The following is a 17,105-nucleotide window of genomic DNA, read 5'->3' as shown; positions in this document are numbered from 1 at the left end:
AAATTTTACTTAACTTTAAAATATTATCTCTTCCTTGAGAAAATAAACTTAGCAAGAAGCTGTGCAGAGTTAACCGTGTTCAGCAACTATATTTGCCTCATAGCCACACTTGCAGCATTCACAGAAATAAAAGAGTGCATGATGTAGTTATCTCCATTTTTGTATATGGCTTGAAACCTAAACAAATGGATGCTTGTTAACTCCAGCACTTCAGTAATTCCACTCACACTAATCCTCATGCCTTTGATGGTACAAAAATGACAAAAAGAAGTCTTGAATTTCAAAGTTGAGTGCTGAGCATCCAAGCAGTGCTTCTGCAGAGTCACATATAAAACTTAAGACAGCACAGGCACAGAGCACAGCAGTTTTTCCAAAGTTAGATTTAACTGGCCACTGAAAAATACAACAAATAGCCACAAGATAGACCAGTAAGCTACTGCAAATCCACATCCTCAAAGCTGTTCTTCAGCAACTAGCATTACCATATCACATACAGTGGCAGACATCACATTCTGATGCTGTCAAAGCCTTCAAGAAAAATAATAAAAATCTCATTTTGACTATGTAGAAGATACAAAAGGTGAAATGGACACAGAAGGCTATCTGTAATATCTTTGGCCTTCACCAGCATGCTAGAAAAAAAGGATTCATTTCTCAAAAGCAAAACCATAATTCTCATATGTCAAGCTGATAAGAGTTACTGCTTTAACAGCATGACATGCTCCGACAAGGGGAAAGTGATCCTGGCAAGCACTTGACAGAGAAAACATAAGGAAGACAGATGTTTTCAAGTTCCATGTCTAACATTCTGCACATCAATTGATTTGAGCACCTACTGTAAATAAAAAAACCCCATGCCTTAAAGTGTTTGTGTAATTGGAGAAGAAAAACAAAGTTATTGGAAAAATGCAAACCAGACGATGACATTTTGGTATTTCTACAGGAAGTCTGCCTTTCTGGGCTCACCACAAAAGAAACTTCAAAACCCCTGGCTAGTGTCATGTCTGTAGTTATAATGCTGAGTTCTAACACCAGAAGGATCAGAAAAATGAAATGCTCAAATCAGGGATGCTGACAGAACTTCAGTTCTGAGGTGCTTAAGTTTTGAAAAAACAAGAGGGAAAGGTGTCCAGTTTCCATCAGGTCTCGGTCTAAACATCTGCCATATACATAAAAAAATTAACAAAGCTGCAATGTTTTAACTCGCATTTGTTTTCAAATTGTACCATCTAGCCCATATTATTCTTTATTTTGAAGACAGTCTCTGTAAGAGAAACTAACAAACTAAAGCAAAACAAATTGCGTTTATATGTTAGTAAGTGTCCAACAGGTCTCTGTATAATTATCTAAGCAGCCTCCATCTATAATTACGGGCAAGGTTACTTACACAAAAAAAGCCTGGAGTGCAGATTTTCACAATTAGCTGCCTGCACTACCATGGGTTTATTTGTGTACAAAATGAACAGAGCTAGGTACATGCAACTAACTAGAAGCTGAGCTACTGATGTACTCCTTTTAAATATATTTGAGCCCTAATGGATAGTAAGAAAACTAACAAATTTTGTATTGGAAAGTGGGAGTGGAAGAGTTACCTACTTTTTCTTTAAAGCAGTATTTCTATACTCTTAACAGTACTTTGATTATTTTACAACTATCAGATGTCTTCCAGAATAAAAGTGCTAATGAAAATTAGGTGTTGAAGAATCAATTCAGCAGGCAAAAGGCTACAATCCCACAATGAAGACAGACAACTAATATTTTATTTTTTTTTAGGGAAATACAAACCCACCACAAAACAAATGAATTTTAAATGGGTATCAGTAAATTAGAAACTATGATGCATAAGAACAATATGGAAAGATAAAGACAGAGAAAAAGTTGCAACTGATGCAGCTAAGAAGCATAAGACTGTTTTTAAAGCATAAGAAAAAAACCACTGTAAACGGTGACATAACCTATTGCTAACTGAAGATAGTAAAATTGCCAAGAGGCAAAAAAAAGATGTCACATGCAATAAATACTTTAACTCAAGAAACAATTAAGATGACATATCTTATGAATAACATGAAGTACTTTCAAATGCTTTAACAGCGGTAAAGATGTTTCATTTATCACTGAGACATTTTTTAAAAATAAATACTTATGATGGCAAGGTCAGATGATTTGTTCCTGATAATTCTAGAAGAGCTAGCGTTGAAGCCTCAAGTCTACACACCAATGATTTTACAACACTACTGTAGTTCCTGTAAATCATGACTTAATGCTTTGAAAATACTTTTTTAAAAAGCAAAAATAAAAATGTAACAATGTAGGCCAGAAAACTTGACACAATTAGAAGATATATAGAAGAAAAAAGTACTGAAATTAATAAATTAACAGATCAAAATAATCCATGTTTACTACCATCAATGTAAGGTGATAACAGCTCACACATGAAGACCAAAATGATGATTTTGCAATTTTAAGTAATATTTTAAAAAGTGAGCCAATATAATGTGTATCTACATGGCATGACTTACTAGCATGGTGGTTTCAGAACTGTATTAGAACAATAAAAAACATATGAAGTGAATTAAACTTAAGATATCACCAAATCTTATTTATTTTAAAGTGAGAACCTGCATGGATTGTTGCCATATTTAAAAGCACTCAACTTTTTCAGTTATTTAAAGTGACTCTAAACACACTTCCTTACAGCATGTTGTGGATGAGATGGACATTGATGAAACAGAGTAGAAGTCAGAGCAAGACCAGAAAGACCAAAGACGACAGACTCACTCAGGAAGATAGGTTATATGAGAAAATCAAATCCAAAGCATATTGACAGGGAATAAGTAGGGGTCCATACTTTAAACAGTAGATTAATCTAATTTGCACATACCTTTTGTGCACAATAAGAAAATGATCCCAGGGAAGACAAGCATGGAGTAACTATTCAGCAGCAGTGGCTATCCTGCATGAGTTCTGATTACACAGATAATCCCCCAAACAGAAGAAACAGTGAGCTGAGTGGCTGTAACAAGACTGCACATGATCTAGTTTTTGGCCCAATGCTACTGAGTAAATATCTGTCAATGAGAAAAAAAGGTTGAAGATCACAGGCATTAAAACCTGGTAATTGCATAGGTGAGATTAAGAAAGCCTTTTAGAAAGAAATTTTGGGGTTTTATAGATGCTGTAAAGCAATCAACCACTAAGGCTTGGATCTTGCTCATCCTCTTGATGAGGATTGCAACACAAGATAAGACTGCATGTTAGCATTGCAGGAAGCAAATATCCACAGGTGCAACTGAAAGGTCTGTAGAAGTTGCGAGCCTTAAATTCATTTTCTACCACAGCACTATCCTTTAAAAAACAGAAATATATTACCTGGATTCTTGTGGAATTTGGTGACAGATCAGTGCACAAATACTGAAAAACACCATCAATCAAGAAAAGATCAGCTCATGTTACATTTGAATTAATTAAAACATAAACTAGGTTTAGTTTAGAAAAAAAAAGTCTGTGGATGAGGTCCTGAAAAGCAGCAGAAAAGGGTGCCTGCAGAGCAGAACAGTAATCTGTCCTGAGTAACTTCTCGTCACAATGTTCACATCAATGAGATGATCATCCCCAACATGGTCCAGGAAAAACAAACCAGTGTATTCATACTCAAATGGATGCTATATGGCAGCAGAAAAGATGAATGATACAAATGGTTGGTTAACACCTGAATGCATCTTCAAAAGTATACAATCCTTGTTATCCCAGATGAGAAGGAATACCATGAAGATGTGTAGAGCGCTACAACAGTTAAAAGACAGCATTTCCTTTGTTATTGGTATGGCTGCCTGAGGGAACCTGAAGCATAGGAGAACAGTCAGGCTTGAAGTCCCTGGCCTAAAGCAGAGTGCCAAAAGGCCAGGCTCACTTTCGGTTTCACTTTTGGGGCAAGTAAATTAATCTGTCATGCAAGAAACTAATGTCCTAAGGAAGCAAACATCTGTGAATGACAGCAACTCCTTTGTCAAATATTCAGTTTATATATAAGTGAACAGGAACTATCTAGAGACTCCCATCACTCGCATCTGTGGCTGCCCGCAGAAAATCTAAACAAGTAAGGCTAAACCAAAAATTCTCCACAGAGTCAGCGAGTAGAAGCAGCATAAGAAGCAGACATGCTGTCGAGTGCTTTCTTCAACACTTAACAGAAGCTGTTCACAAGACAAGAGTGTGATAAAGGCAAACAGATTTCAGGAGTGGAAATCATATCTATTGTTGCACTCAGCAAGTTCTATCAATCCCCCTTGAAATCAGGGGCAAGAGAGAAGGTTTTGCTGCAACACTGGTTTTAGACTTACAAATGCATTATTAGCTGGGACTGCCACCTCTGCGGCTATAAAATATCCAGTAGCATTAGACTCTTCTTCCAGAAAAATACAGCAGGGATGAAGGGGAAAGCAGACATCTAAACAGATACTGAATTGACCTCTTGACATCAAAATGGTACACTGTCACCAATTCAATCTTCAAGAAAAAGAAACAAATCCAGATGAAGCAGTAATACTGTCCTTTATTCAGCAACGCAGGGTGCAATGCTAGCACCAAATAGCTGCAACTGCTAGAGCTCCAAAATAGACTGGCAGCATCTGAGTTGGTATCTCCTACACCAAAAGCCACATGAGCTAATTGGGAGAGTCTGGAGAACCGCCAGGAGAAGTAAGCATCTGGAAGTGGTCAGAAGTAAATAAATTTTGGCTATGTTGATGTTATTTTAACTGGTCTACAGTAATCCGTGGTATCCAGGAGTCAGCATTCTGGTTTAGTCCCATCTGCGTTTTAACTTCAGAACTTCGATATCCAAACACATTTATTTTCCTTTCACATCAACACAGCATCTGCAGCCTTTTCTTCATCTCAAAGCAAGCCATATTTGCTGTCCCCATTCTGACAGTGTTCCCTTTAGACCTGTTACCCCAAATGCCTAATTCTTCAGAGGTAGGAGGAAGAAACAAAAAGGAAAATCATTGCTCTCCTTCTAAGCAAACATAGAAGGGAAGGCTTTCAACATGCAAGTTGTTGTAAACTTCTGTAGTCTTTCAAAATTTCTCCTTATACCACACAATCCCTGTCATCTGATTGGAGTTCAGATTTAAAGTTTCATAACAGAGCCTTCTTCTACCCAAAGTCTGAGGGCAACACTTTTTCTGTAGTGCCAGCTGACTGTCTTAAATTAACTACAAAAGTCTTTGAGGCCACTGCAACTCTTAAGACAGGTTGATTCAAACAGATCCTTTATTTTTCTTTTGTGAGAACTGTCCTTTCATACAACAGATCAACTATTGATCTATTGTTGTATTACAGGCCCAACATCCTTAAGGAAACTCACAGAGCTGGGTTCTCCTTACAAACCAGAGAAGAATTACCAGTTTTTGTCTACAAACTGGCCTTTGGTTGAAACTGGTAACTTAGAAACAGAAGAGAAGTTACAGAAAGGAAATTAAGATTTCACAAGTTCTTTCAAAATTAGGAGTAGAAAGGTTCATAAATCCTTCAAGAGTTATTAATGATCATACACCTGAGGGTTCTCTGTAAATACTGAAAAGAAAATCTACTGACAAATGGAAGACTTACTGAAAGGACAAAAAATGAACGAACAAGAGAGGTTAATAAAAAATAGAACAAAAGACAATGAAGGTCTGTGTATTCATTGTTGGCCTTATTATACACTATAGACAAGTGTTGTAAGCATCCTCACATTAACATTCAACTTCAATTAGTTTGCATTGTATCAGTGCCCTATTTCCAACAGAAGCAGCTTTCCTGTGCTTTACTATTTGAAATAACCACAGGCTAACAATGAAGATAGGAAACTATTCTTAACCTCATTTAAAAAGTCATTGCTTAAAATGCAACCTCAATATCACAAAATTCAGTTACATTAACTTTCATAAAATTCAACTATACCTTTTACCCCAGAAGACTAAATATCCACAGCAGCAAGCAGAACTGGCTTGTTATATGAAGACATGTTAAAGAAGAACCAAACCCACCAACTCCTACAGTTCCTGCTGTATTTGTGGCTCCCTGGCCTCCTCAGAGAGGAAGGCAACTGCTACATAAGAAGTTTTGTATACACTACTGCAGACTACAAGCTTCTTTGCAAGCAGGCAACTACACTGACTTGATTTCATGACATTTTCTTGATCCTAAAATTAAAATCACACATGTATTTTTATTCCATATTAAAACATACTTACTCTGCCATTACACGTCTGACATTATTGGCATATAACACTGGATTTTTTCTTTCTTCTTCTGAAGGAATATACACAGGCAGAAACTGCATACAGAGAACTGAATTATACCAAGAATATTTAACATTTTAAACAACCTCGATTATAGCACTATGGTGAAAAATGAATACAGTTTGTTGCTACTTACAAAATAATATTAACAGAAGGACTACTAAAAAAACCTAAAAATGGAACTCTTAAATGCTTAAGGATGCATCATACTTCTAGAAATTTACATAACAGTGACTCTGCTCATTTCTTACCTCATGGAACCCAAGTAGAGCTTTACCTTCCTTTCATAAGCGAGACCAGGAATTTTTAAATTATTTAAAAGTATTAGCATTTTCTTGCACAAACTTTTCTCTTACATTCTGTATTGTTCACCTCTTTGCAGACAACCAAGAAAAGCACCTGCTACCTGCTCTATAGCTTAAATATCAAGAATTCAGATTCTCAGGACATCAGGTATTTACTGTTCCCCCTGCACATTTTGAATCATATATGACTGCTTAATGTACACATTAGAAGTGTTTTTATCTTTTGCTGTCGGATGTTTTGAAAAATTTCTCCTTCAAATTGGACACTGGATATTAATACTCAGTTGAAAGAAAAATTCTAAATAAATGCAGATGGCCACAGAACCACAGAACAGTTGAGGTTGGAAAGGGAAAATTAAACCACAACTGCCAGAGATCTGCAACAGAAAAGGCAGCTTTCAAAATGGGAAGGCCTATATTAATAGACCTTCTAGCTTTTAGCTATGTTTTTAAGTGTTCATTGAAATATGCAAGTCCCAAGATCATGGCCAGTCTTGCCTATAAAAACCCTCAAACATCCCATTTCTGCCGAGTAACTAACTTCTCAGAGAGAAGGAACAAGAAAGGATCACTCCAATTCCCACCCCTGTTCAGTCCCAGACAGACAATTCCCCTAGTAATGCAACGTAATGAAATAAATTATGCACCAAGTGTGCAAAATGTTTGTAATCCTGTGGAAAGCTTCTGAAGTAGAAACCAAATGTGTAATAAGCTTAGTTATATTTCATATAATTACCTATCAGTAATACAAAATGGGAATTATGACCCAGAAATTTCACACTGGTCTTTAGAAAAGAAAATAAGAATTGGGGAATAAATATAAATTTTATCATTTAAGCAAATATTTCTCAGTAACTATGAAGTTAGCTATATTTTCAGAAAAGAATAATGGTATGATCAGCAGTACCCAAAATGCTGCCATTATTTGTCTGTTTCTTAGAAGTATTCAGTGATGGACAAATCTTTAGTTTATTTTGGGTTTTGCTACAGCTTTCCCTATATGCACCACTGCAATTGAAAACTTATGCCTCCTGTCTTCTAGGTTTACAAGCAGGTGGCACCAGCCTGATGTGATGTACTATACAAAAGGACAAGACTGTGAAGCTCACAGAGACAGAAAGATTGTTCCTTTGAGCTCCAAGCCCAATTCTGTTTCTTTTACTTTGAGTTGCAAATTGCTATCAGGACAACTTGGAATATGAGGTGATTGCAGACGTGTTCTACATGTCTGCACCTAACTGGACAGAAACAGCATTATCATTTCAGCACCACTAACAAAACTAAGAGAACTCTCAGCTGCTGCAGGCTGATGGATGTATGAACGCTGAAGCTGACAGGCCAGCAAAACAAACTGACACGAGCCAAAACAAACTACATGTGCAGGTGATCACATACCCTTTCTTCACAAGATTGCTTGCATGTCAGTTTCAAGTACAGAATGGATGGGCAGGCCAATATTTATAGTAACCCATTATAAAATCTACACAGATGCTTGCTTTCAATATACATGCTGGATGACACATAGAGTATGCCAGAACATACATTATATACAGAGAAGCCCAGACTAACAATCTTTGGATCCTGATTGCTGGCTGTTAGACCTTACAAGCTATCATTTCATCAGAACCATATTGAAATTTTGTTGCTTTGCTGTACATCTCCCTGAGTTATTGGGTCTTCAGCAGTAATTCTGGTATCAAGGCTGGTTGGTATTAGCCAGTATCCCTGTGCTGATGGAACAGAGCAGGAATAAAAGCCAACAAAATCTGAAAACCAAGGGAAAAACATGACTTTGAACACAGAACAACTCATTTTTTTCTCTATGTTCCTAAATCTGCAGCACTTCCTTACAAAACCAGATTCGACAAGTAGCTCTCAAGTACTCTGCCTCATACTTGCGAGCAGCCTTGCAAACAGCTCTGCTCTTCTGTCCTCTGCCAGCTCCTGCTTTAGCACAGAGTATTTCAGAAAGTCACTTGCTTTTTTTTTTTTTAAAGACGACCAAAGATCATAACTTGTCCTTGTGCAAGTTCTGTATGTGCTACAGAAACTCAGCATCTGCTAGCAGCTGCTACCTCAAAAATCACGAAAACTCAGCAGTGTTCACTTCTGTGTGAAAGAACCCATTTTACTTGCTGAGGGCAGAAAACCATGTTCCTGAGACAGACTAAAAATCCTGCCAATTAGCTGGTTTGTCGTGTATCTACATGAGGCAATCACTCCTTGTCCTTCTACCAAAACCAGGCCACTGTTTTGGAATAAGATTTTTTTTTTTACTATTAATAGCTGCAAACACGCAACTAAAGTGATAACACAAACCACAAATTTCTACAATAGATAGAACTGCTCAGTGGCTGGTATTTTGTGCATTCATTATTTTTGTGAAGGATTTATAGCATAAGTAAACACAGAGCATAGCAATGCTAAATACCATGATTAGCACGTTATATGTTACAATAGTAACACGTACATGTATGTAAATATGTAATAGTTCCTACTAATTTACCCTGCCATCAGTAAGAGATAAGTAGCTACCTCATTATTAAAAAGGTAAGCAAAAGAACCACACAACATCTGTCAAATATCCTCTATAACACCTTTAAAACACCATACTTCTCCACAAAGATGTAATTACTCTCTGGAAAATGCACGAGAATAGCAATTTAAAAGGAAAGGTTTTAATTGTTTTCACATTTTCACTACGATAGTCTTCAGCCTTAGGATCACATAGTGTTTCCCTCAAAACAAAGTTAAGAATATACATAAACTTAAATTTTCTTTTTGTTTTCCAATTTCACATTCTGAACAGTGCAGCCTAATAAAAAAATTAGCCAGACATATTAAATAACCTATCTGGCCTATAAGAAACCACTTAAAATGATTTTTCTCTAGAAGTGAGTCCTTAGGTTTGTACATCAGCATTCACACACTTGGATATCTAACATACACAGTTGGTATACTAGCTGGAATAGCAATCAGGTGATTAAAAGACAAGAAATTTGTTCACAAAAGACTCTTTAAACAGAGTCAGAAATCTATCTACTCAATTTAAATGAGTAAGAAAGTAAAGTCTTAAGCCAAGTGGAAAACTTTATTTTGTTACTCCATTTTTAGGCTACATTTTCAGATACAGAAGCCATTTGTCTAAAACATAAGTGGTATTTTAACCTATTTTTACAGAGTGTGTTAACATATGAAGTTGGAATACAAACTTTTACTTCAGAATTACGTACAATATTATGTATTCTGATACTGCTCAGAATACACTGGAGTTTTTTTACTTACCTCAATTTCCACAGAATTGTGAAACTGACACAAAGTAAGCCATAGAATTTCTAACCTGAAAGGGAAAAGAAAAAAAAAAAAAGGGAAAAGGATAAGGGAAAAAATTTACATGTAGTGAAACAGTAGTACAATATGCTCCGAAGTCTTCAAGTAACATTCCTACTTGTAGGTATGATCATATTCAGATAAAAAATTAACAGAAAAGGTCTTTGTGAGTAATTCTATACATTACATTCTGTAAGGTGGAACAAAAGCAATTTACACTGAAGTTGCATCTTAAAAGATACCCAAAAGCAGGGAGACAAGCAGTAATATGATATACAGGTACTAATACATACAGTAAGATATGATGTACACATAGTGTGGAAAGAATGTCTGTTTCAAGAAAATGCTGTATTCAGCATAGAGCTGGCAAGATTAACTATAATCACTGCGATATTATTATTAACTTGGTTTGGAATCAAAGTTCATTATACTTCAGAAGTCTGTAATAGTACATGTGTTTTAGTAGCCTAAGACACAAGATACTGGAATAAACTTGATCTTAGAAAGCAGGAAGATTCAAATCCAGGAAAGGATTTAGTAAACCCAAAATAGGGAGCAGAGTCAGTAGCCACATTTTATACAGTATCTAGGTAGTTACAGCAATCAATCACTGTGAAGTGAAGGCTGGTCAAAATCCTCTTAGGCAGATAAAGTGCAGTTCCTAGAAGCAACACCCTGCTCGTTTTGCTATACACTCATTCAGGGCTGCAACACAGTTTTTTTCCCTTCTTTCCTACTGAACTTTGAACACATTAAAGCAAAGAAAAGGAGCAAGAACAACAGGGGAACTTGTGATTTGAAGTTCATGTCACTGACAGGAAATATGAAAGTCTGGTTTCTAGGTCCTTGTAATTTATTAGAGATTTTTAATGCTCTTGGACAAGTAAACTTTTCTCTCTGTCAACTCTCTGTAATCCTCAAAGATTAAACCTTAAATTATAAATATCAACATAAAAAACTGATAGAACCTGTATCTAACTCAAGCCTGATGTAGAAAAAATTTAAGTTGTATGCTATAGTCAATCTTTATTTTCAAGGTAGAATCTGTTGATCTGCTCTGAATACTGTCAAAATAGTAAAAACATTACTGTAAGTAACTACTGTAAGTGGAAGTGCATAGTTTCCATGTGACAAGTTTTCAATCCATTTTATAGGCTACAACAACTTTGAACAAACAGAATACTCTTGGATACATCAGCATTTCCAGATTAAGTTTTGGCTAACACTATGACAGAAGAGAGACATTTGCTGAGAAAGTGAAGACTGTATCAGTCTTAACAGTATTTTCTGCTAAGACATCAGAAATACATTTTAGGTCACTCAGGAGAATTAATCCTAATTAAGTAAGGCTGTAATTTAAACTGACCCAGTGAATCTGCATAACATCACGTGCTGCCTCAGATTCTGATTCAGCTTTAATTTATTTTCACTTTATTAAGCAGTGGTCAGCACTTCCAAGTAAGGGTTTTGTACACATTGAAGTGATCTGAGGCAACACACCTACAAGTTCCTTCCCTCTTCTTCCTCCTGTGTGTTCTTGACTCCTCAGGTAGGAGACTAAGCTGGAAGTAAGCTACTCACCTTTCTCCCCTCTGGCTGAGTTAATGTGCTAGATGAACTACAGTGCAAATGCAAGGGAAGAGGTAGGAACTCACAAGGAGAGAAAAGAAATCCCTGCATACAGTAAATGCTGCAGTACCTACTTACTTTAGACACTATCATGGATTCATCCACTTCCAACATGATGATTTCACTAAAAGCTGAACCTTTGAAAGTGATCAATGATTTCCTCAAGTCTCTAGATCTAGACATGTCCTTAATTAGACCTGCTTCCCAGTCCATTTGAAGGTGCAAAATTAATTCACAAAACTCTAAATTACTTGAATCTTGGCTAATCCCAATGGTTTCCTTGTTACTACTAAAATACAGCATCTCAGGTGGGACATTCAAAACAACAGTTCCCAAGAAGGGTAATGGCAAGCCATTAACCATAGAAACCAACTCCCTGTTACGTAGGGTTCAAAATTTATTGTTTTGATCTTCATCGAAACACTTTAGAACTAGTCCAACCCCAACATGAAAATAATGCTAAAAAAATACTTTTCTTTTTAAACAAGCCAGAACTGCTTCATTTAGTATTTTACATAAATTTACTAAGGAACCTCTAGAAAAACATTTCGGGCTAAAAAAACCCCCAAAAAACCAAACAAACCTCAAAGTTGCATTCAGGCAAGATAATGGAAACAGTATCTCCAAATTCCGAGTTGACTGTTTCCATGGGACTAGACCAATTTCAAACAATAGCCATACAGATTTTATACAGAAACACACCAAATCAATGCACTTGGCTTAAAAAAAAAGTTTGAAATAAAAACCTAAAATCCATTCTGCAAACCACCAAAATCATAGCAGCAGAATTATACTGTTTATACCTGAATTCCTCTGAGTATTATCATAACTAAGTAATAATAGATAAAAGACAAATTAATCCCAGAGAATAAGCCAATAACCAGCAATTACTACTTGACTATATATGCCTATAAGTCATGTAAATAAAAACTGATGAAGGAAAGCAATCATGGTATAAGCAATTAAACATAAACCACTTACGCTCCTGGCCCTTGCCACGTCCACGTGATTGTATCCTAAGAAAAGAAGCACGACAGTTGCAGTTAATTACTGTACTTTAAACTTTTGTTACATTATAGTTAGTATAACTGATGACATACGACTAAAAGGTTTTCACGGAACTTCAGTGCCTTCTTTGCAAAAGTTCTTAGCCCCAACAGGAACCAGCCTACCTTTTAGGTAGCTAGGAAATGCCCAGTAACCCAGCTCTTAAACACAGAATATCTATATTCATAAAACAGTTAAAAATCCAGGGTTTCTTCAAATGCTGTTAGCCTTGGAAAAGAAAATTCTTTATTGTGAGCTGAAGTTCTCTGATATGCATAGTCCATGTGTATTTTCCTAACCCATCCTGCCTGACAGGGTGTCCCCCTACACTTTACACAGACCTCACAGCAACAGATATGAACACTCTATAACACTTCTGAAGTGTTTGGGACCTGTGGAGATGACTGAAGTCTGCTTAACTGCCATGAAGCAGTAGGACAAGTAAGACCTTAAGTCGGACCTCAAAACAGTATTTTTCCAGTTCCCTGTACTCACAGACAGCATACAGCCACCTGCCTGATCCAAGAATCAAAAGGCACATAAGACACCTAAACCCACGAATTTACTCTCAGGCAAGACCAGCAGAACTTTTAGATGGCTGCAACGAGCAGTGTGTAAAACACTAAGAGAGGACAAATAGCAGTGAAAAAAGTGAACAAGATCCAGCCAGCAAAAAAAGAATGGAGACCTGGAAAGAAGTATATAACTGGTGACAAGGAGGAACATGAGAGTAAAGGTCATCACATTTTTAACTGTAAGACTAAGAAACACCGTAGGAAAAAAATTGCAATTCTTGGAGATGAAATTTAAGCATAGAAGTAAGTATCCAAAAACCTGAAAATGAGTTCCAAGCTACTGTTCTGAACAACCGGGGAAAAAACGTACAAGTCATTAATGGAAAGACAAGAGGACTTGGTAAATTCAGGTTTCTAAAAGACAAGATCAGAAAGATATGTCTATCAACCTACTGAAAGTGTTCCAAGTTCAGTTCTATGCTACCATCCAAACCATTTTAGAGAGTTTAGGTGATCACATGTGCCATGATCTCGAAAAATCAAGTCAAACTCATGTTTTAATTACCATTTAGAGCAAAAGGCTGTCACAAGTTAAAATGAGAGCAAGCAACACATCCATAAAAGGTGAAAAATGTGACTAATATGATAGATCGACAGCTTGGGATAAGGTCAATTTATCATGAAGGGCTACTAAAAATTTAAATCCTGACTTTCAACAATTATTTTAAATCAAACAAAATATGATAAAGAATGATTCTATCTCTAGCAATCAACATACATGCATGAAAATAGACTTTTCCGCGTAATGATCTTGTAGAACTTTAATGTCTGTAGTTTTACTGTTAAACTGGTTTTGGCAATTTTGATGTCTCTGATAATACTCCACGTAAACATGTTATGGGGTTTGTTTTTTCCACAAGGAACTTTCATTTATAAACCCTGACCATTGCAATGTAGATAGCTGATAATGTCTCTAATCAGAAACTACCATACAGAACAACAACACAGCACTACACATATCCAACTCAGCTCTCTAAATTACAACAGTGCAGAAAGAGACAAAGAAAAGCAAGCTCTATAAAGGTACCTTGCCTGGGCAATGGATCACTGCACAGCAAATAGGTATTTTCAGAATCCAGCCATTGTGCTGGCTAGCTGGCATGACAAACTCAAATAAGCCACGTATCTATCAACAATCCTGCGAGAAATTCCTAATATGAATGTCACAGCAGACATGCATGCTTTTTCTCATCAAGAACATCAGGATGCAGCAGGGATGACGACTAAGTGCCATGTAGTGGAAAACAGGTTTCTGGTCTGCAAGAGGCAGACCTATTTTGCAGGAGACTCCTGCCAGCATATCCAATATTTTAATGATAAAAATCAGCAAGCAGAAGAGAGGAAGTGGTATTTTCTATACCTAGTTTAGATACCTTCTATATTTTATCACAGCTACTGGCTTATGCTTATGGACAGCATTCACTTCGATAGCATTCTGAGTACACTTTGAAACTTTTGTATCTAGATAATGAATCCTTTGAATTGTGTGGAAGTAGATCTTCCATATAATTTGTATTTGACACAAGAAGATACTGAGAATCATGCCAAGCTTCAAACAGCAGATAGGCTGTGTTTTTACATGCTCAGTCAACCCTGACACAACAAAGCTGCACAAGAGATGCTGCCAAACCTCTTATCAAATAGCACAGTTACCTGTGGAAGACACTGGGACATAAAAATATATTTTAAATGGCTCTGTGATATTTAAACAGGTATATAGCCTTTCGTAATCACCAGCACTCTGACAGAAGGAAATGCTTTACACTAAAATTCTTCGTGTGTACAAGTGAATTGCAAAAAGGATTGCTGCAGAACCTATGGACGGAGACAGAGCATTTATTTTAATTAAAATGTAGGTAATAGCTGTCAAGCATCCAATAGGGAAAATACTACCAAACTAGATAAACAGAAGCAAATTTTGAATTTCAGGTCTAAACAATACTTTAAACCTTAACAATTTCTTTCTGCTCATGCATCAAGGGGAGCAACATACTAACATACTACTCCTAAAGAAACATTGATACAGGACTAGAGGCATCATCTACTGCAAACAATCCCAAGCCCAAAGAAGAAAGGTATTCAGAGGGCAACCCTGACTAGAAAGAGTTCTTCATGGCAACCAGAACTAGATTTATTTGCTAGAAAAGAACTGAATTTATCATCATCACTTTTGCCACTTTTCAGTCCACTGCCAAACAGTAGTACTTTACCTAGTTCTTGAACAGAGTACAAAGAAAGAAACATGTAAGAGTGCACATACCTACTACACTCACCCCAGGCTCTGATCTCAAAAAGCCTCCCAGAACAGTCAGCTGCACTCAAGTCCAAGACTGTTTGCATCTGTACTGTGGAACTCAGAGCTCTGAAGGTAGATCAGAGCAGGCAGTTCAAGCTAAAAGCAGTGGGGTGACTGCACACAGTGCATATCTGGAATTCACAGGCTAAGCGAAGATCTTAAGAAATTACTTTCTAAACCTAAAATTATAATATCCAGCAGTCAAACAAGACAACAAACAGAAAGCCAGAGACAATTAAAGTTTGCTAGAAATGCTGCCTTAGCGTATGAAAAACAATGTTCTCTCCCGACTCTTGCTTGCTACCTAACTCTTAACTGCATCCTAACCAAAATAAATCTCACCTTCATGTATCACATCATACTCCTCCTCCTTCCTTCTCCTCATTCTAACTTTGCTGCAACTCTTCTGCAGCCCCCAAGATAATCTAAAAATCAAATACTAATAGCAATTATCATCCCCCCATTAATGCTTAGTGGAAGTAGACCTTAGGAGGTTAAATGACTCAGTAAGGCACTGAAAACTAACTGTTTTACAGCAATTAAAAGTAGTAGGAAAAAGTAAAGTTTCATACACAGATTCAGGCGAAGTCCAATGGATATCTATATAAATATTTACAGTTTCTTTTACAACATTTTGCAGTAATATAAAAAAATTACGAAAATTTTCATTAAAATTTACATTGATTTACTTCACTGCAAAAAGCTCACAATTTCCGTTAATAGAGTATTAGGGACATTTAATATTAGTTGACAAACATCGCATATTATGTACTACAGGCAATAAGGACATTTCAGGATGAAGATGAATTTTTTAACATTTGCAAATTAATGTTTGATAGCTTTATATTGTTATAAATAAGTTTAATATTAACCAAAAGTAACAAGGTATATTAAGTATGACATAAGGCATGTGCATATTTGCAATTTAAACTGGTAGTGCAATAAAGGTTTAAAAATATTTTTAGAAAAGAATCTTTCTTCCTGAAAATAAAACAATTATGTAATGAAAAGTTCCAGGCAAACTGCTACAATGCACTTAATACTATGAGAGCGTAACAGACTGCTAGACTTGTCACAGCATCCGCAAGGATAATTTTGGGGTTTGTTACTGCAAACTAGTTGACTGCCATCACACCTTGTCTCAGTCAAGAGCAAATGGTGTTCTATGTGTATTAACTTTGCTTAGGTTATTTTCTTTTTTAATCAAGCGTATGTTTTGTATCAACCTGCAAACTGACAGAAAGAACAATGGATGGAAACACTTTAAAACATAAGCACTTGGGTACCAAGAAGAAATGAACTCCTTAGATCAAGGGGTTGTTAAAGGGTTAGTCAAAGAGAGACTACATGAGATCTTCTGATGTGACATGCATCAGCAAAGAGGCAAGGCAGTCCTTATTTTACTTCTGACACTCCTCCCACACTCCCCTAAATAACTTATATTTTAGAAGGAGACAGACTGGACCTGAAAATAGCCTAACAGTGCTCAAAAAGAAACTTCAAGTATAAAAGCTAGCAAAGTTCACTAGGAAGCATCTTCTATTTAACTGAGGAATGTAGACAGACAGGATTCTGGCTGCAGTACAATAGGAAAGTATCTACATGAGGTAAAATGAATAATAATAATAATATAAAA

At 36.4% G+C, this 17,105-nt stretch overlaps 1 protein-coding gene across 3 annotated transcripts in view; it reads right to left on the bottom strand.

Annotated features, from left to right (window-relative positions):
- LPCAT1 (lysophosphatidylcholine acyltransferase 1) overlaps nucleotides 1–17,105 on the bottom strand; it is a 63,996-nt gene that overhangs the window by 23,012 nt on the left and 23,879 nt on the right. For all 3 annotated transcript variants that reach the window (XM_010583557.1, XM_010583558.1, XM_010583559.1), the window contains 3 exons: nucleotides 12,533–12,567; nucleotides 9,878–9,932; nucleotides 6,240–6,322 (listed from right to left, as the gene is read on the bottom strand). In XM_010583557.1, coding sequence (XP_010581859.1) covers nucleotides 6,240–6,322; nucleotides 9,878–9,932; nucleotides 12,533–12,567 — 173 coding nt within the window. The remainder of the gene's footprint in view (nucleotides 1–6,239; nucleotides 6,323–9,877; nucleotides 9,933–12,532; nucleotides 12,568–17,105) is intronic.

The sequence above is a fragment of the Haliaeetus leucocephalus genome, unplaced genomic scaffold (assembly GCF_000737465.1).
Source record: "Haliaeetus leucocephalus isolate CR32 unplaced genomic scaffold, Haliaeetus_leucocephalus-4.0 Scaffold915, whole genome shotgun sequence".
In the NCBI taxonomy this organism is placed as follows: Eukaryota; Metazoa; Chordata; class Aves; order Accipitriformes; family Accipitridae; genus Haliaeetus; species Haliaeetus leucocephalus.
Note: the sequence above shows the minus strand (reverse complement) of the source record. Positions and strands in the feature narration are given on the sequence as shown.